The 20,576-nt window shown below is 41.2% G+C and overlaps 1 protein-coding gene across 1 annotated transcript; it reads left to right on the top strand.

The window, feature by feature from the left end:
• Positions 1–631: 631 nt before the first annotated feature.
• Positions 632–4,120, top strand: NRIP1 (nuclear receptor interacting protein 1). The gene has a single exon (XM_009978812.2). The coding sequence runs from the start codon at positions 632–634 to the stop codon at positions 4,118–4,120; it is 3,489 nt and encodes a 1,162-aa protein (XP_009977114.2).
• Positions 4,121–20,576: the final 16,456 nt, after the last annotated feature.

The raw sequence follows: 20,576 nt of genomic DNA, 5'->3' as shown, positions 1-20,576 counted from the left end.
TATGCTTATGATAGTTAAGCTTAATGTTTGTACAAAATTTTCTATATCAGAGTTCTTTTCACAAAGTTCTTTACATTAGTTACCATGTACTTTGCCTGCTACTTGACTTCTAATTTCTTCTGGAAACTGGTTTTTGCTTGTATATCTTAAATTTCTAAGACAATGTGTTTAAAAAAAAAAAAGTATTATGCAACTAGATCTTATCCTAAATCTTTTCTTTCTTGATGACTTGTTTTTTTGTTTTGTTTTGTTTTCACTTAGGAATTTTATGTGCTTGATGGAGATGGAAAAAGATGAAAACCAAGCTGGCTTCCTGGAGAAAGAAGGCGGCAAATCCTTAATGGAACTTTATTACTGTGGAACCATGTTTTGAGTGCTCCTCCTAGACATCCTTCATAAATTTTCTAGATATCAGTAGATTGATATGATTGGAAACCTGGCTCATCAAACAGTGTACACTGGAAGAAGCCTGCTTGGAATACAAAATTTTTTGTATTGTTTCTGAAAGTCTATGAGGAAACACTATAGACATCTACCTATTATTTCTTGAATCTGCATCTCGATTCAGCTACAGGAAAACTAGCCTTTGAAGTGAATAGCACCAGAGCCCTTTTGGAAACTTTTATTGAACATGACTCATGGAGAAGAGCTTGGCTCTGAGATGCACCAGGATTCTGTTGTTCTAACTTACCTAGAGGGATTACTAATGCATCAAGCGGCAGGAGGCTCAGGTACTGCAGTTGACAAAAAGTCTACTGGGCATAGTGGAGAGGATCAAAACTTTAAGATTTCTGGAAATATATTTCCCAGCTGTCAGAGTAATGGTCCAGTTCTTAACACAAATACCTATCAGGGATCTGGCATGCTGCACCTCAAAAAAGCAAGACTGTTGCAGTCTTCTGAAGACTGGAATGCAGCGAAGAGAAGGCGGATGTCTGATTCCATTGTGGATTTAGATGGAAAAAAGGAAGCTTTGTTAGCTGGCATGGTTGAAAATGTGCCTAAAGGCAAACAGGATAGCACATTACTTGCCTCTTTGCTTCAGTCGTTCAGCTCTAGGCTGCAGAGTGTTGCTCTGTCACAGCAGATTAGGCAGAGCCTTAAGGAGCAAGGGTATTCCCTTAGCCATGATTCTTTACAAGTGGAGAAAGATTTAAGGTGCTATGGTGTTGCATCCAGTCACCTGAAGACTCTACTGAAGAAGAGCAAAGCGAAAGATCAGAAGCTGGACAACAGCCTGCCTGACATAACAAAGAACCTGCCCAAAGAGAGGTTTATAGAATCTCCTCACGCAGTGCAGAGTGGACCTAAGGTGATAAATGAGCCGCTGTCATGTGCTGCAAGGTTACAAGCTGTTGCCAGCATGGTAGAGAAACGATCTAGTCCTGCTGCTTCGCCGAAGCCCAGCGTAGCATGCAGCCAGCTCGCTTTACTCCTTTCCAGTGAAGCTCACTTGCAGCAGTACTCCAGGGAACATGCTTTAAAAGCACAAAATGCAAATCAAATAGCAAGTGAGAGGCTCGCAGCTATGGCCAGATTACAAGAAAGCGCTCAGAAAGATATTGGCCAATTCGGTTTAGCAAAAGGAATGACAAGCCATCTCAATGGTCAAACAGGATCGTCAACCAAAACGCTATCTAGCAAAAGCAATGTGGCACCCTTTCAGAGTTCGGTGGGAATCATGCATTCACCTCCCAAAAACGTGGGATACAAAAGTACTTTGGAAAGGAGTAACCTGAAAACCTCTCCCAGCAACAGTTTGCTCTTGCATCTACTGAAAAGCCAGAACACCACCAAACACATAAAAGGGCATGAACAGAGTGAGAGAGCCAGCATTTTTGAAGACAGCAGCACACCAACGACTATTGATGAGTATTCAGACAACAATCCTAGTTTTACAGAAGATGATAGCAGTGACGATGAAAGCTCCCATTCTAACTGTCTTCCGATAGACCTATCCTTTAAACAGAGGACAGATAAACCAGATGCAGGTCCGCCTGCATCGCTGGATAACCTGACTCAGTCCTTGCTTCATAACTGGGATCCAAAAGTCTCCTGTCCAGAGAACAAGGAAGATAAAGACACTCCGAAAGCTTCTAAGCTGAATCCTCATCAGAAAGTAACGCTTCTTCAGCTGTTACTTGGGCATAAGAGCGAGGAAAAGGTCGACAAGAGTAGTGACTCTCAGGGACCACACAGTGCAGCTGATGTGGCAAAATTCACTGTACAGACTGGTAAAAGGACTCCTGTCAGTGACAGTCCCAGTGCAAATCGAATGACTCCGTTAAGCACTCCGCCTTTGCTGGCTTCTACAAAAGCAGACTCTCCTATAAATCTCTCGCACCAGTCGTTAGCCATCAAGCGTAGCTCGCCACCATACGCCTGCAGCATCCAGCCAGAGAGGCTGGTGAATCCCGCATCTAAACATTTGATAGACCTGTCTAAAAGCAAAGAAATTCAAGGAGCCAAGCTGAGCAGGAACGATAGTCCCCAGAACTCTTCTGCTTTCAGTGCCAGCAAGCTGTTGCAGAACCTCGCTCAGTGCGGCATGCAGACTTCCATGTCAAGTGAAGAACAAAGAGCTAGCAAACAGCTGCTAGCAGGGAACACAGATAAACCTGTGGGCTTGATTGATAGATTGAACAGCCCTCTGCTTACGAATAAATTGAGTACGCATGAAGAAAATAACAAAATATTCAGTTGTCAGCCCGCACCCGCTGAACAAGGACTTCCAGGTTCGGAAATAGAAAATCTCCTTGAAAGGCGCACTGTCCTTCAGCTGCTTCTGGGAACTCCCAATAAAGGTAAAAGTGAAAAGAAAGAGAGGATGCTTTTAAGAGATGAAAGTTCTCAAGAACAGACAGATAAGGCTTTAAATGAGCAAATATTGACGGTGAAAATAAAAACCGAACCATCTGAAGAATCAAATGTTCCTTATAATTCAAATGCACAACAAGTAAGAGAGTGCAAGGGTAACAGATTTCAAGGATTTGTTCATTCACTGCAGAGAAACGCAGCTGCTTCTCCAGCATCCGAGGAGCTGAAATCTGAGCCTCTTTCACCTCAAGATTTCTCTTTCTCCAAAAACGGCCTGCTGAGTAGGTTGCTGAGACAGAATCAAGAGAGTTACCCTGCAGATGAGCTGGACAGGAGTCACCGAAACAACGAGCTGACACACCTCGAATCCAAGAGTCTTTGCACAGTACCCAAGAAGAGGAAGCTTCATGCTGAGCCTTTGGAAAGTCCATTAAAAAAGTTGAAAAGTAATGCGTCTGATGCTGCAAACAATCACTCTTCTCCTACCGAGGCACTGTACGGGCCTTTGCTTAACCAGCAAGAACTGAAATTCGGCAGAAGCGATGCTGAATTTAAATATGCTGCGAGTCACGGTTCAAATAATGAAAGTGAAAATAGGAGTTGGTCTAGAGATAGTAAAGGCTTTAATGTGCTGAAACAGCTGCTTCTCTCGGAAAACTGTGAGAGAGATCTGTCACAACATAGGAATAATGTACTAACGGAGGGCAAGAAAAAAGGAAACAAAACCAGTGCAACAATTAATAAACCTGAATTCAGCATTTCTTCAGTAAATGCATTAATGGGAAGCCCTGTGCAACAGAACAACTGTGTAGATCATAGAACATTTCAGTATCCTGTAGGAGTGAAAAGTCCTGCGAGTTCTCCCTTCCCTGAACATGTGGGGAGTACAGTATCTAGACTCGAGTCCGACCAGTTTAGCATGTGTCCCATGCCTGGTGAAAAAGGGCCCATCAGATGGGTGATCACAGGTATGGACAAGCATGATTATGAAAAAGACTCTCCAAGACTGACCAAAACCAATCCAATATTGTACTACATGTTGCAGAAAGGTGGCAACTCTATTAGTAGCCAAGAAGCACATGACAAAGAAATTTGGAATGAACCTTCATTTACTGATAGTTCAACTCATGTTACAATTAAAGAGGAGTTGACATCCGATGCGGAGCTCAAAACTCCTTTCAGTAACTTAAGAAGCCCTTACAACAACCATATGGGGAGTAAGACCTCTCATCAACATGGTGTGAATGGAGAAGTGCATGGACTTCTGGAAAAAGTGCTAACAATCAAAAAAGAGCCAGAATAAACTACAGCCTCCTCAATGAGTTTACAATCAGTGGTTTTCAATCTTTGTTTAAAAAAAAGAAAAAAAAAGAAAAAGAAAAAATAAAAATGAGTACGAACTTGACTACTGTATAAATTGAGCATGATTTTAGAAAAGCATGGTCTAATTGAAACATGTTTCATTTGATAAACTTTTTATTTTTCTGGTGATGTTATTTAAAATACATGTAGATAAAATTTGCTTTACAATAGATCATCACAAGGAAACTAGAAAGGTAATTTGTACAAGACATTTCTGTATGCATCAGATTAAGTTATGAGTACTCTTTGATCAGAGTCTTATTTGAATCTGCAAGTTTTTGGTATAACATAAACAATAAGCGTGCAGCCTAGGTGGTGGTAATGCTGCGTTTCCTCTCTCCCTGTAAAATAATCCTTATTTTTTGGAAGCCTGAGCATAGAGACAGTGTACTTTTTTTTTTGAATGTTTAATATGTTTTGTGAAATTTTAAGAATAACTTTTAAGAAATGGAGCAGTCCGTCCAAGGTATTGGCTCATCGTATTGGAAAACCTGTGTCAGTGTTAATAATTGAAATGCCCTGAAATGTATTTTTTAGTGCTTCCAAAATTATTATTGTTATTTTAAAACCTTGTTTGTGGTCCTGCCAAAATAGTGGTGTGAAAAATCTGTTTTTCTTCCTTGCCCTGCTCTTGACAAATGCCTTCCTCAGAATCCTTAGCTGTAGTTAGGAGTTACTAGTTACGATTAAGGGTTTTTTCTAGTTTTTTTTACAAAAGGCAGATTTTCATAGGCTGTGCAAGTACTGCATGAGTCTCTTTGTCAGCGCATTCCTGTCACTTCCCTGCTTAAAAGGGGAAAAGCCAAAATGCCTCTTGGACTAGTGCGATTAAGAAAGCTTAGTACATATATTTGGTAAGGAAAATGGTTGAAAGGCTTTTTTTTTTTGTGCAGCAGGTCAGTGGAATTGTCTGTTTAGTGCCATCCTGCTTCCCCTGCAGAAGAATACCAGCTGCGCCCAAGCAGCACATCAGACTTCCACTGAAAGATGGAATAGGATTTTAATGAAAAATGTGTTGGCCTCTTCCTGCAACCAAGGAAAAGAATCCATATTCTGCCAATATTTATTACTCTCTGAACGGCTGATGCATGGTTTAACGCACCACCCTTTCACTGCAGTAAAACCTGGGTGTAGAATAATTTTTCAGGTTGCATTGAAGATAAAATTGTGGTTTTGTCATGTTCTGTAATGGATAGTGGGACATGTCTGAGAAATCCTCCTCTGCCCTTTTCCTCAGTCCCCACCTGTGCTGTGATTTGTAACATCTGGCGATATCAGCCTGAGATGGGAGTAACTGAAAATTGCAGTTGAAGTTGAGACACCTTAAAAGAATTGCTGGCTGGGGAGGAGCCATGCGGCTCAGCTTTCCTGTTAATGCTGTCAGTGTTAACTCCGTTTGCAGCCCATATTTCTCAGGGGGGAAGAGGAGGACAAAATCCAGTTCCTCTGAATTATATGCATTATTGGCAACCGTAAGTTCTGCTGAACTTTTTACTCCCTCCAAAAACACGTTCTCTGTGGCTTCTAATTTCACTGATAGTCCCCTGCGCTATCAGCAAAGAGCAAAGTAGTTGGTTTTCACAGATAACGAAAGCTACGCTCTGTGTTAATTTTGACCATTTTTCCCATTGAGAGCCAACGACATGACAAAACTGCTGTTTCTGTCCATCTTGGGTTTGCATAATGGAGATGAGTGATGGGGCATTTTGCTCTTTTCCTCTCTGGTTTGATTTTCAGAGATCTTTTCCCAGACTGCTGGCTTGCTGAGACAGAGCGAGCTGTTGTCCCCCTCTCGTCCTCTGCCTGGGATCAGTTTCCCTTCTTTCCAGTGCACTCCCTACTGAAAGGGACTTCTGTCTGCCAGCTGGAAAACGCACCACTATTCGATTTTACCCTGCTGGGGGATACCTTCTTTTAGGGAACACAAATATTTGGCAGTATCCGACATAAAACATTCCCCCTGGTTTATATGAGAAATAACAGAGCGATTTAAAGATATATTTTTATGTTATTTGGGTGAAGCGTAATATATTAATGGGCTGTACAAAGAAGATTTATATTTTAAAACCTTCACACAAATCTAATATCATTTTAAATGTCATTGTCTGAAGTATAATATAAAAATAAAATTTTGTTTGTCTTTAATACTGCATTTATAAGTGGCCCAATGACAATTCAGATGTCTCATAGAATGATCATTAACGAGATAAAGTATATTTTGGATTGACAGTGGAACTGAATTCTTTTTATATGAGTCAACCCAGCAGAAATATTAAAAAGATGGTATTTGTTCCATCCATTAAATGTCTCGTAAAGTCTTAAATGATTATTTTTCTTGAAACAATGTGTATATAGCTAGGAAATATATACAATAGAGAATAATAGATGGTCCCCGGAGTAAATACAGGGCTATAATTTACTTGAAGGGCTCCACAGAAAAATGCAGCTTGAAAGGATGTGAAATAATCTGGTTGGAAAAACTTCATGAAAACAAAGTTGAGATGAAAAGTAAGGACTAGAGTCTAACCCTAACGAAAAGTAACACTGGAGTCTAGGAGCGTGCTTACCTATGTATTTATTCTACGGTAGTCTATTGTTATAATACATACTTTTGAACATTTAGTTTTTAAAGTTTTTTATAAAACATTTAAGTTCAAATGTTAACAGCTTGACCAGTTAATGATTTAGCTTTCTTTTTAGGTGATATTAATGAAAGGGTATTACCATTCTCACAGACGTCAGTAAACTATAATACAGAAGGATTTTAAGTTTAAGACATGCTGTTCATGGAAGACCCGTACCTCTTCTAGACATTGTGATCTCAAGCAGCATGTAACATAACGATGAGGCCCTTGAGAGAGGGTACGGCATACCAACTTAATACTCTTGAGTCAGCTGCTAAGAGGGCAACAGTCTCCTATGCGAAATTCTCCAGTATCACTGGTGTTACCCCTCCCTAGGGAAGAGAGGTCTTCTTTAAAATGTGTGCCCCATCCCCATTTACAGCCTTCAAACTTGAGGACCAAAGGCTCTTTAGTAATTTTTTATCTTGTAGCATGGGTGAGTAAAAAGGAGTCACCATCGTTTTCCTTGGAGATTTTTCCATCAGAAAAGGGAGGTGCAGGAGCTGGGCTTGCTACACCAGCAGAAGGACCGGTAGGGCAACTCAAAGATCCTTGACTTCCACCAGTCCCTATAGATGAATGATGAAACCAAGTTCATCTGAGTAATGCTTGATATTTCTCAGCAACTCCTGTCTCCTTGGTTCAGTAGACGTTCACTACTAGGATGTGCTTTTTGGCTGTCCCCAATACGCTTCCTCAGTCTGTGGGAGTGGAATCTTCAAAGACAGCTCTGCAAAGTCAGGAGGCTGAAGTGTCAGCTAGACCTTCAGATTACAGACTTGAAGGAAAACACAGCCTTGTCAGATATTGGCAGCAGTAGCTGTGTAGGTGCAGGATTGATGGGTGCTGTTGTGTGATCTCACCATCAAAGGAGCAGGGAGGGGAGGGGAGGAGATCACATCCCCATTGTAGCTGGTGAAACTTCTAGGAGAGAGCTGCCTCCATCCCACTAAGCATTGAAGAACTAAGTTAGGGGTGTGTCTGTACCACACTGAAAGTTGTAATTGCAGCCCCTTGGGACTTATGCCTGGATTAACTTTAACCTCACTTAACTGGGAGTGGTTGCAGCATCAGCAGCAGTCAGGTTGCTCGATGCCGATGCCTTGCTCGAGGAGGCACCTACAGCCTCACGCTGCCTCACCCACTGTGGTGGTGTAGCGCTCCAACTAGCTAGGTTTGGGGATTGACTTGTAATTGCCGCACAGATATGCCTTTTCTTTCCAGAGGAAAGTGTACGGGACTGAGATAACCAGATTTCTAGCACCTCCTCTGCCAAAGTTTGAGGAAATGATGGGGGGTAATGCATGACCCAGAGAAACAAAGGTGTTTCGCTGGAGGGCTTCTCTACTGATACCACATAAGTGGGCGGCTCAGTCTGAGAAGTGTGTAAACATTACGAGATCAAAAGGGAATTCAGCCATACCTTTCACTTTTCTTAGCCATTTACTCTTAGTAATGTTTTTAAATTTTTAATTTACAAATGTTTTTAAAAGAAAGAAATGAATGGTTTAACTTTTCCCTGTTAAATGTTGGTGAAAGTATTACAGCTCTCATTGACGTCAGTGACATGATATTACCAGTTTGTTCTCTGCCACATCTTACAGAGGAGTAAACTGGTAAGTATATATTATATATATTTATAAATAATGTAAATATATTGACTTGTTACACCTATAATATGTTGAAATTGGTTTTTAAAAGGTGATGTAAATAGTGGTTTCCTTAATGAAAAATACATATTTTGTATTGTTCTAATGCAAAGGAAAAAAAACCTTTTAATCTTTTTTGTTATGTATATTCCATGTATAAGTGTAAATATGATCACATAGGTTTAAAAACTTTTGCATGTATGTATACAGTTGCAAGTCTGGAAGAATGTATAGAAAAATACTTTTATTTAAAGTTGTGATTACCTGCTGCATGAAAAGTGCATGGGGGACCCTGTGCATCTGTGCGTTGGCAAAAAAAAAAAAATGTCTTAACAAGTCAGGTCAGTTCAAAACACAACAGTATTCCACTTCTGGACATGACTTCTGCTGTGGTATTTTAGCTTTGTGAAAGAATGTGCTTCAAATCAAAAGGGTCTGGGGAAAAAAAAAAAGCAAAACTACTTTTAAAACATGAAGTACTCATACAACTATAATCAGTCATGTAAGTTCAGGACTCCATTTTGCGTAATTGAAATATTGTACCAGGACTATTCCATCCCTGTAAAACAAAGGAATATTGATTTTTCGTTGCCATACATGAGAATTCGGGATTTTACCACAACCAATTTTATTGTGATGTGTCTTCAGTAATTTATCTAACTGGTCTCATTTTTTATTAGAAATTAATTTCCTCATGTGATGTCACAAAACTGTACATACTGCAGTGTGAAGTTTTTTTAAATCTTTCAGTGTTTACTTCCTGCAGAAGATTTGAATAAATGAGAAAAATGCATTGTCTTGATGTTTTTTAAATCTGCTTTATTTCATGTGTACTTTCCATTATTCGAGTGTCAGTGGACTCTTTGCACCAGTGCTATTATAAATTTCTGACAACAAAATTCGCAAGGAATTTAGAGACACATAGCCTTCAACAGGGCTACTGGCTGGAAACAGTCATGGAGCTGGAAATGAAACAATCGAAATCAGATTAGCAACATTACTTTACAAAGCGCTGTATTGTGTTTTATTCAAATATCTTTCTGCTTATTAACTTGAAATCGGTCACCATAAACTGGAAACCTCTAAATGGGAAGTTTCATTTGAAAATCATTTTAAACAAATGCTGAAATATTTTTCAGGTCTCCTGTGCAGGGCAGGAAAGGTGTGTTTTCCCACTAAAATCTTCGGTCCATGTCACAAAGAGTACTTTTCAGTTGTATTCAATTTAAGTTCTTAAGCAAACACGTAGAAAAGTGAATGTAGTTTGCCCATGAAGACTGTACAAAGATTTAACAGTGCACTTGCATCACATTTTGCAGCTTTTGAGTTAGCTTACGGCATTGGCGCAAACGGTGGATTGCAACATCAGTGCAAGTGCTGTTTCTCCAGAGAATTTTTTGTTCCAAAATGTATAAGCGCACTGTGTCTAGAGCTGCACAGTTGCAAGCAAGCACTGGGGTCATGACTGTCTTGGGTAACAATAACAGCCATTGTCATGAATCATCCTATGTTTTCTGATCTCTTAGCAATGAATATGCGTGCATGACTTCTTCAGAAACTTTCTGGAAAGCATAAATTATAATCCATAAAGTTAATTAAAAAAAAAAAAAGCAACATTAAAAACAATAACTCAGGCTCCATAGATCTCAACTAGGGCTTCATGAAGTATATAGCGGAGCATTTTGATTGTTTGGTATCCTAAATGGAATAGGATCTGGATACTGGCCATCTTTGGATATATCGTCTTAAAGTAGGTATGTAATGCCACCAGAGATGCTCAGCTGTGCTTCAGAAGGAAAAGACCCCTGGCCCAGGTTCTGTGTAGACTGTTCTCTCTGTGAGTAGGCTTGCCTGTGATTTCGAGGATGAATGGCTAAGCCAAAATACAGCTACAGGAAAAATTGCTATACCTAAGGAGACAATCTAGTCTTCTAATGGCAGTGTGGCTTGGAAATAATTTCTGAAGTTCATGCTTCCTCACTGACTTGTTTCCTTTGGTTTTGAGTCTACCAACCATACAAAACCAACGATATGCCTTTGTTTCTCACGTGATGATGCCCTGGGACGGTTCCTTGGGGCATCTGAATGTCACCCAGGTTTTGTTTTATTACTCGGGGGGAGTTCAGGCTCTTGTAACTTCACTACCTTTATTCAATTTGCTCTAGCACCAAGTAAAACACACTTTGTGTCTACCAGAACAAACAGGCCTGCGGAGCCAAGCGTATCGTATGCTAAACAGCCTGTGGAGTGACGAGGGTATTGAACGCTGTAAATTTCCGAGAGATTCACTCTGAGTGAACATTAACAACATTTGCTCAGTGATTCATAATAAACTCACTCAAAAAATGCCTCAAACCACCAGTGAACTCTTTACAGACAGACCCGTGGTCATACAGAATCTTCTTGATCTTCAGTTTGTTCCTCACAAAATGAAAGATGCGTGTGATGTCGATGATTTTTCACAAACCAGCTGCTGGATTCAGAAATGAAAGTTTTTGCTTCAGAGATTTCAAAATGAGGGTGGGGGAATAGCAATTGCATACACAGGACTTGGCAGCCCAATCGTATGCTCCTTAATGAAACTAACTCTAGCATTGTGGGCATCAAGAACAGATGTGGACCCCGATGATAGATCATTTGCAGGTCGATGCATCGTGGAAACCTTTATCAAAGTAGAAAAACTTGTTGCAGTAATCCAAACATGTCTACACTTCAGTAAAGCAAATGATTCTTCATTGTCTGTAAACTTTGTCAAGAAGAACGTTATTTTGAAACTGAAGAATACGGTGACCATGTTTTTCTATATGACACAGCATATTAGAGGTGTGTAATGCACCCCTGGGAGTGTTTGTAGGGAGTTAATATGAGCCTCGAGCAGCAGCTAGGACGCATAGGTAATAATTGTTGGTAATATTTTTATTTCCTTTTCATTGTCAGAGTGACTCAAAGGGAGCATGGCACCAACTCGGGGCATGAAAATCCTCTCTGCTGGTAACTATCAATGCTGCTAATGACAGAGCATATGCTGATCTGAGCTCACAGCAGCCTGCTTTGATTTGGCTTTTCAAGGACTGCTTGCTCTTAATGAATAAAGAGATTTGTCACTATTTCCAGATTACTTTTCTGATTAAACTACTCAGAATTTAACTGAATGCAAAACAAACATTATTGACTTGTGACTGTGCCAGTTAGATAAGCTTGATGCCTGCCTCCGCAATTAAACTCAGCATATGTCTACAGTGCATCTTGGTGTGTTGGGGAGAGATGGGACAATAACTGCAATAACTTGATTCTCTTTGTGCAGTCTGGTTCGGTGAGGTGGAAATACTTCCTCTCTAAATGGGAGGCAAACTGGGCTAATCTGTAATTTAGTGGGGGCTCCCTGGCCTCAGCCTTTACTTTAAAGTCACACCCTTACATGCTTAGAAATTCTTCTGAAAATTTAAGTAAAGACTTAAAAGGTGACTTCTGCAAATGAGTTTTGGGTAGCCACTGGAACATAGATGTATCCAGTCTGTTTCTGTCACCTCTTCATATTTGCCAGCCTGCACCTTCGTAACTCCAGCTAAATGGCATTGTCTTCCAAGTTCTGCCTGACTAGAACCCACATCCACATCGTCTCACTGGTACCGAGACATCCACATCCGAGAACCCACATCCACATCATCTCACTGGTACCGAGAGAGACAGATGAACTTCAAGCATGTTTTGGAGTTGGTTGTCCTCACCCTCAGTTTCTTGTATGCCATGACTTGGAAAAAGCTTTACTAAGGGTTCTACGGAAAATGGATGTTCCTCTAATACCTCTGTGAGCTGTTAGAATTGAGCAATTTTTTTCAAAATATGTTATTCACATTTAGCTCTGAAAGAAACCCTTTTTTTTCTTCAAAGAAACCTAAAAGTGACTCTCTCACATGCCTTAGAAATGGCTCAGCACGTCATTCACCTTTGGTCTTGCAGGAAGCCTGTATTCCTTCAGCTGCTACGTGCTACCTCCGTGCTCGCATGTATCTGTGTGCCTGTCCTTTGTGTTTGCTGTGGGGAACCAGCGAATTCGGGGTGTTACTCACCTCTTGGGCCGTGATTAATTTAAGGAGAGGAGAAACAAAGAGAGGAAAGGGTAATCTTAGGGTAGCAAGCTACAAAGATGTTATTCTCAAATGCCTTTTACTTCCTAATCTCACCTCATTTTCTCCTTTTCGACATGGTCACAGGGAGAAAGTCTTCATTAGCATCAGCACCAAGAATTAGATAAATCCAGGAAACAAAAACCTCATGCATGCAGCTATTTTGTGGATAATACACTCTCTGTAGTTCAGTATCACTGCTTAAACCTCAGAGCATATTGGTGCAAGTTTACTTACTCCCTAGTCCAAAAGCAAAAGAAGCTTTGCATTTCATTATGCCGAAGTACCAACAGCTAGTTGGTTGGTCTGTTAGTATGCTTGAAAATCTGAAAGGAATTAGTTTAGGTAATCCTTGCATGTAGTGATGTGTTCATCTCTCGTGCGAGCAACTTTTAACTCTCATACCATTTTTCCCTTTCCTCTTCCCTATTGTTTTGATTCCTTTTGTCTCATTTTTAAACTATATGGGAGCCCAGTCATCACTCATGAAGGACAGAGGAGGTGAAAAAGAAATGTATATAGTTTTAGACAAAAAACTTGCTTTGAAATGGGCATTTGCCTAAGGTACTGTGTTATGCATTGGTGATAATGAATGCTGTATCTTGGTCTCTCCTACTGAAAACATTCACCCAAGGTGTTGCATGGTGCCTGCATACTGAGAAGAGAGGTGATGACCTCTAACAGCACCTACCCCCAGTATCTCTTTCCTTTATTTTAGAATGCTGCTTGCTGTGGCATAAAGAAGCAAAGCATATGTCACAACCCCTTTTTGGCCCGCCAAATTTGCTATTTTAAGTTTTTTAAAGTGGCACAGAATAGAAGGTGCAAGTCCAGGGATAGAGTAAGAGTAGGAAAATGAGAGAGAGGGAATTTTTCAATTTTTTTTTAAAGTGTCCTCGGCATGGTCCAGCTGGCAGCCTGTTGCCAGCTCCCATTCTGTCCCACCACCTGTTTCCCAGAGGGAACACACAACGGTGGTGCTGGCAGTGTTGCTTCCCAGGGGGCCAAATACATGAGATCTGATGCAAAGAGCTGGGAGCTGGTGGTGGCTGCTCTCACCACTGACAAAACAGTGGCAGCTGCTGAGAGAGGAAGAGAAGGCACTGAAATCCCCTGCTGAAAAATGTTAACAGCCCAAAGAATCATCCTCTATTTTTGCATGGCATAGATTTGCAGTTATTAATTTAGAAGCGGAAGGAATAATTGTCTAGAAACAGACAGCACCTGTTGTATTGAATAAATTCTGTGCTTCAAAACTCACATAGAAAGTCTAAGGATAAAGCTAGTTCCATAAAAAGATGACTTTTTTTAATATCCAGTGGCTTCAATAGATCTTTTTCATTGTCTTCCCACATCTGCTTAGCACTTGAAAACTTGGTTCACTTTAGGAAGAAAGGTGCTATTCCAGTTTTCCTGTCATCTTTGTCTCTCTCTTTACATAAAGATTTATGTCGTGCTTATACTAGAAAACTATGCCTTGCTATCCCTTGTTTGATTTCAAACTGCGTCTGTGACACAGTACTGCCTGCAAAACGTTTCCTGACAGTACCAGAAACCTCCTGCATGGAACCGAAGTCTCCTCTGACCCAGGCTAACTGTTATTCCCCACTGCTAGGACGCCTGGAGCGGTAAGTGGTGTAACGTTAGTGATGTGAGATACTGAGCACCATATAAATTTCTGCCTAGTTCAGTTTTTTTATCTCCCAGATTGGATCAAGGAGATACGGAAATTTTTGGCAGTACGTAGAGCATGGGTGCAGAAGTAGCAGCCAGTTTCCCAGGCATCTACTATATTCATGTTATCCTGCACTAATGAGGCAGCTGTGCCAGAATCACACTTTGAGCATGTGCCCAGTTGGCCCAAAGCAAACGTGATTATGCTGGAGCTGGGATGGTGCTGTCCGTTTTGACGTGGAACGTGGCTCCCTGTGGCGTGGAGCCCTGTGCTTTGCAGGAAAGTAGAGGATTCAGCGTATGATATGAAACTCTTTGACAACTGTAGAAATATCTGTAGGGCAGGGTAGTGCTCCTTTTTTTTTGAGGAGCCATGCTGGATGCTTGGAGTTTACTCTCCTTTTCTGCTTGGTGCACTGTTGCATGGATTTTTCTGGACTGGGAACAAGGAGAGGAAGAATTGGATGAATGAGAACAACACTCACAGGGCTAAATCCAGTCCATGGAATGAGGAACCAAATCAGAAAACAATGAAGCACAGAGACCTCTGTTCCGAAAGGTATCAAGGCCAAGAGACAGTTACAGAAGTAGAATGGTCAAAGGAGGAGTGCTTGGAAAGATGCTCTTTGTCTTTTCTATCTAGTATGCAAATTCCTGGTGTTACCTGGGACCTGGCAAGAATTAAAAGAGATACCAAAAGGGGCCCTGCTGGTCACAGCTTCTACTGCTGCCCAGTGGGGTGGGGGATTCACGGTGGCCAGCTGGATAGATGGTAGCATCCTGAGCCTGGAGGGAATGGTGACTGGGTTGGGCTTGCTGAAAGAGTCCAGGACAAGAGAGAGATGCAGAAGAGGACCTCAGGAGAAGTATTCTGGTATGATGATACCTTGCTTTAGCATCTGAGCAAACAAGGTCCGGTTACAGAGCCAAAACAATAAGGCTCCTCTAAAAGCAGAAGTCCCTGTTTGCTATGTTTTCTTTTTCCGTAGCAGAAGTTACAGCTGCTACATCATCACTGTTTACGCAAGTTCAGCAGCAATCACTGCAGTCTTCCTGCCATCAGCAAGGCTTGCTCTTGCAGCAGTATTTGGAAATACATAGCATAGACAATTCTATATTACTATCAGGTGACGCCTGCAACCTGTCATGACTGGTTGTATTTCCTACCACTGTCCTCACCAGGAGACGAGAAACGATCCCCAAATCATGATTAAGGAACCCCAGGTTTGCATTGTGGTTGACTGTGAGGTTTCATGAGATTTCAGGTGGGGCATAGGACCATACTGTATGTGAAGATTTCTGTGTTAAGTAGACCAAAAAAGACTTCTTGTTTTAGAGAGAGTTCAGTGCTAGTAGAATATCAACTGTACATATACCTGAGATAGACAAGAGAGTATCATTTGTCCTGTATCCAGTTTTGATGTTAAAAGGCATAGCATGCAGTTTGGCCTTCCTATTTAGAGCACCTATGCATGAAGATTCCCTTCAGATGGGAAGATTCCTGGAGATGATGGAACTTCTATAATCTGGCAACCTGTCTGTCAGAAACATCTTTGCAAGTGTCAGATCACTAATGCCACAACTCCGTCTCTTTTGCTTCCCATCTGCATCGGTTATTTAAATCACACTCAGTAACACGGCCCCTGCTTCGGTCGTCTCACCTGGGGCCTTTGAGTAAAACTAGGTTAAAACGTGCTTGCAAGAGGAATATTTTGGACAAATAACTCAATTACAGGGCATTAAATAAGCAAGTTTAGAAGCCAACAAGGATGAAGAAAATGGAAGAAAAGTTTCTGAAGCCAAAGAGTAACCTAAGTGGAAGTAGGGCACCGGCTATGATTTGTACCTGAAACCTGTGAAAGCTGACCCCAGGCTTGCCATTGTATAGCAGGGCTAACCCCTAATAGGCTTGGACAAGTAAATAAGACCTTGGAGCAGTGAAAGTGCCTTATTGCAACTATGCTGGTGGGAACCTGATGACTGTTTTTTTTCTCAGCGGGGCTACACCTCACTGTGTTTTCCTCAACATAAAGCTCTTTCACTTAGGCTTAGTTCCAGTGTTCAAGACTTCAGTGTATTTTTAGCATGTTGTTTGTTTCTCATCTGCCATATATTTCTTACATCAACAGAAGAGCAAGTAAAACATGAGGTCTCATGTTTAAAATATCTTTTCTTGAAGAACACAAACAGTGCTTTTACACTCGCTGAATAGGTTTTCAGGAGGAAAGGGAAACTTTTCTAGGAAGAATAAGAAAGTGGAAAATCTTTAAAGCTGACAGTGTCTCCAGCTAGTCCAAAGTGTTGGATTTTTGTGCAAAATAAGGAATTTTGGTACAGGGAGTTACTTCAGAGTTTCTTTCTCTGAAAAGATATGTGAAGGAGCATGTGTACATAAACACATGCAGAAGATGGTTACAAAGACTCATGCAGACGAAAGAAAAATGAAGAAAGGTGACAATGCAAGGGCTGATATTTAAAACAGTAGGGATGTATAGTGAGCATTCTTGTGGAGTAGCCATTATTTATTAAGTAGAGGCAGAGTGAGTGGAGCTATACAAAAATATAATGAGACATGCTCCAAGGAATTTGCAGCCTATTACAAACTCAGAAAAAACACTGCAGGCACATAAAGTACATTAAGTGCTGGTACAAGTTAGCAGTAGTGAAGGAATCTGGCTGAGGTCATTGTTGAAAAGTATTGTGAAAAGAGTAAGTCTGGAGGAGGAGGATAAGGGAAAGTCATCTGAGGTGAAATTCTTGGGAAAACTTAAGTGGACCTGGCACCGGCCCCTCTGCGTAGGGTGGATTTTATCCTTGATGCTGGGGAAAGATGACTTCCCATTTGAAGAGAGCGTTGGGGAGAGGAGGAGAAAAGGGAAGCAGGTTGAACTGGAAGGGAAGGTTTTATGGTGGGGCTTGAAGGCAGCGAGGAGAAGACGAGAGCAGGAAGGGAAAGAGGGAAGAATTTGGGTGTATGCAACTATGAAATAACAACTGAGCTTGATTTGGAGCTAGTCAAAAAACACTGGTTACTGATGGTACTAAGCTGATTTTCAGGAGCTGAGTCAAGCCAGAGCATTCAATATCTTATGAAATTTAGAAAAATGGTAAACAAAACCAGAGTAGAGGAGGGGAAAGATTTACTTAATTGATAAACTTACTACCTCGGCATTGATGTTCCTTATTTTGGGAGGGAGCGTGTTGTTTCTTCACTTGAAACATGGATGGTTATCTATGGATTGTGTCACGGAGGTGATCAGAAAAGAGGCCTAGCACTGTAGGTTTCCCCAGTGATTGCTTAAAAAAAATTTCTAAAAACCCAGGAACAAGTATGAGGGGAAAAAACATGAAGATCAAAAGTGGAGTGAGACAGAAGTTACTTCTTAAATCGCCCAGAGAGAAAAAAGTGCAAAACCCCTTGTTTAATACGGTAAGAAATCTGAAACACGCACTGAGGTGTTTGGCTAAAAGCTCTGATGTTCTTGGAAATGCTGCTGGTTCCCGTGCCAACTCATTTACAGCCAGCGTGGGGACGTCCGCACAGCCGTAGCGGCAGAGCAGCACGGGGCTCCGCAGACGTTCTCTCAGGGCTTCCGCCTGAGACTTGGCCTTGAGATTTTAGCAGAGAAGCGAAGTGTCATCTGGATCTGAAAAATGAGCAGCAGCGAGGTGAAAACAGGAAAGGCTATGTGGAGAGAGCTGACTCCACGTCCCTGGGTGCTCCCTTCGTTTATGCTTAGTTGCTTTTAACTAGCACAGAAGTATAGTCTGGTGCGTGGGTGGTCCCCGCTCTGCAACCCAAGGCTAGTCTTTGCTTCGTTAAAGGTTAGTGCTGACAATGCCATCTTATCACTGGAAGCTGAAAAAAATGCAATGGGACTTCCTAGTGGTGAATTTTAGGCAATTTTCCTGATTTCTGGTTTCAAGGGACAAGACAATAACAAATTATGGCTGATATAGCATAGCTATTGGGAGAGTTTCAAAGCAGCCATGGTTTTATACGTTTTGATGAAGTAGATGACCTTACCTGCTCTATAAACTGTAAAAAAACCTACTCACACCTTCTCTTGTTCCATAATATTACTGTGTGCTCGTTGGGGCTGCACACACACAGCGGAGCCAAGCAGCTACAAGTAGCAGATGAGCCGGGTTATTCTCTACAGCAAACCATGGAGAGAAGGGGCAGATGGTCTTTCTTCAAGTCTTCAGATCATAAATTTCAGGAAGGAATTCTTTGTCCTTTTTGAAAATCACCCAAGCACATCTTCTGGTGTTGGATCTGTGAAGCTATGAATGCCTAGCTTTCGCTTTTCCACTTTTGGGTGTGGTCTTTGGCTCTCCTTTGATGTAACTTAATGAGTGTTGGTAACACCTCCCTTCTGCAGATTGACCTCGCTTACCTTTTTTATGGAGAACGTTGAGAACATAAACTAAACAACAGTGCATTTAGATATAAGTTTAGGTAAACTGCATGTTGTCCCCCAAATGTCTGGCTATGCATTTAGGGGGATGTGCGATTATCTTCAGTTTCTGCATTCCTCAACTCCTCAATTCGGTGCAGGGGTTCTGGAATTTATGGGCTCCTGCATTTATTTCATAACAGTGCAGACACTTTTAAGTCACTGAATTCAACCATCCTGACAAAAAATTTGCTTTTTCCAGCTGTCTTTCATAGGTTCCTTAGACATTTTCCATCCATAGGGATGTTCAGAATCCCTATGGCCCTAGTAGACAAGTCTGCTTTTGAGACATAGTCTTTAAATATTACTCATGTATGATGACTAAGAGATGCAGGAACACTTGATGAAATGAAAAGAAATATTTTAAAACAATTTAGATTTAATTGTATGCCCGATGACTTTTCACCTATTTAGCATGTTAGTGTGAACATGCTGTGTGTCTTCTCAGCAAAATCTGTTTAGAGCAACCCACACAGATCTGGAAACACAATATTGCACTTTGGGGAAAAAAAAAAAAAAAGCGCATCTGTGGACTGCTGCCCCTGCCAGATTATGGGAGTTTATTACTCTTAGGGGAAAGCTTAATAGTCTGTTAATTGAGAAGACAGAAGATCTTTTACACTTGGCTGCACACTATTATGAGGAGCATAGCAATAAAGGGAGCAAACCTTAGCCTACATATTGAAGAAAATTTTGCAAAATAAGTTTAACAAGATAGTGATGAATTATCTGTGCTACAATACACATGGTTCTCTGCAGAGCACAAAAGGGCTAGTAGTAATAAAAGCGTTGATTACAGACAGGGGCTTTGCTGATTTTTATTATTGCCATGGACGAGGTGCAGTTGCTTAAGCAAGCCATGTGTTTCTTCACTGTTGTGCGAAGGCCAACGCTGTGAGAAGAGCTGTGGTGTTTCTGGTGCTTCCGACTTCATCCACAGGTCGCAGAGTTGCAACTGCGTAATAACCATGGCAGTGTGGAGCCAGGCCTAGCCTGCAGAAAATCACCAATTTATCCAAAATCTCACCCCTTTTAAAACTTCGAATCCAGACTGCTAAATCAGAGTGAACATTGAGTTCCTTGAAGGTACAGAACAGTTTGTTCCAAGGTTTTGCTCACTTTGTATGCGGGCAAAACTGCTGCTTCTCAGAGTGTGATCTGATGGTTCTGTGATTCACGCATAGTAGCACTGGTACCATGACAACTTCAAACTCAGCCATGCTTGTAATTTCAATCTCAACCCCCAGTGCCAGCCCCCTCTTTTATAATTCCCATGGTTTCTATGTTTTTTTTAGAATAGTACAGTGTCACTCTGAATTGCTTCTGCAGATTTTAATGCAAGTTGTTACTGCCCCAGCTTAAACAGAGAAAAGCACGCTTAGCATTAAACTTGCAAACACTTCTGGGTCTTATAATTTTATACTTAAGTAAATTAGGGCTCCGTAAACAAGAAATGATTTGATAAACTCTATTGTGATTGATTCTTATCGACTTAGAAGTCGTCAGGCATGTGACCGAGCTGCTGGGATGAAGTCTATGAAATTTATGTCTCGGGCACGCCGGTGCGCAGCTCCAGGCGCTGACATGTGGCTGTGCCTGGGCAGCTGCCTGAGCCCACATTTCCCTTCCAGGGAGACACAGAGGTCTCTTGCAAAAGAAACTGTGGGCTTTTGAATCTGCATATCTAAATCAAGTACGTTTCCAATGGATCTGTGTCATATACCATTTGGGAGAAGATTATTTTAAAGCAGTGTTTAGAGCGTCTGCACTGAGGAACATGGAGAGTGTACAAGCGTTGCAAAGCAGGGGTAATATGTCTTTTTATGTTTGTAAATTTTTTTGTCACTGTGATTTAGAGATGCT

This window comes from Tauraco erythrolophus, chromosome 1 (assembly GCF_009769465.1).
Source record: "Tauraco erythrolophus isolate bTauEry1 chromosome 1, bTauEry1.pri, whole genome shotgun sequence".
Taxonomy (NCBI): domain Eukaryota; kingdom Metazoa; phylum Chordata; class Aves; order Musophagiformes; family Musophagidae; genus Tauraco; species Tauraco erythrolophus.
Note: the sequence above shows the minus strand (reverse complement) of the source record. Positions and strands in the feature narration are given on the sequence as shown.

What these genes read in the sequence shown, in the direction of transcription:
- NRIP1 (XM_009978812.2), top strand. Translation starts at nt 632, where the DNA reads ATGACTCATGGAGAAGAGCTTGGCTCTGAGATGCACCAGGATTCTGTT.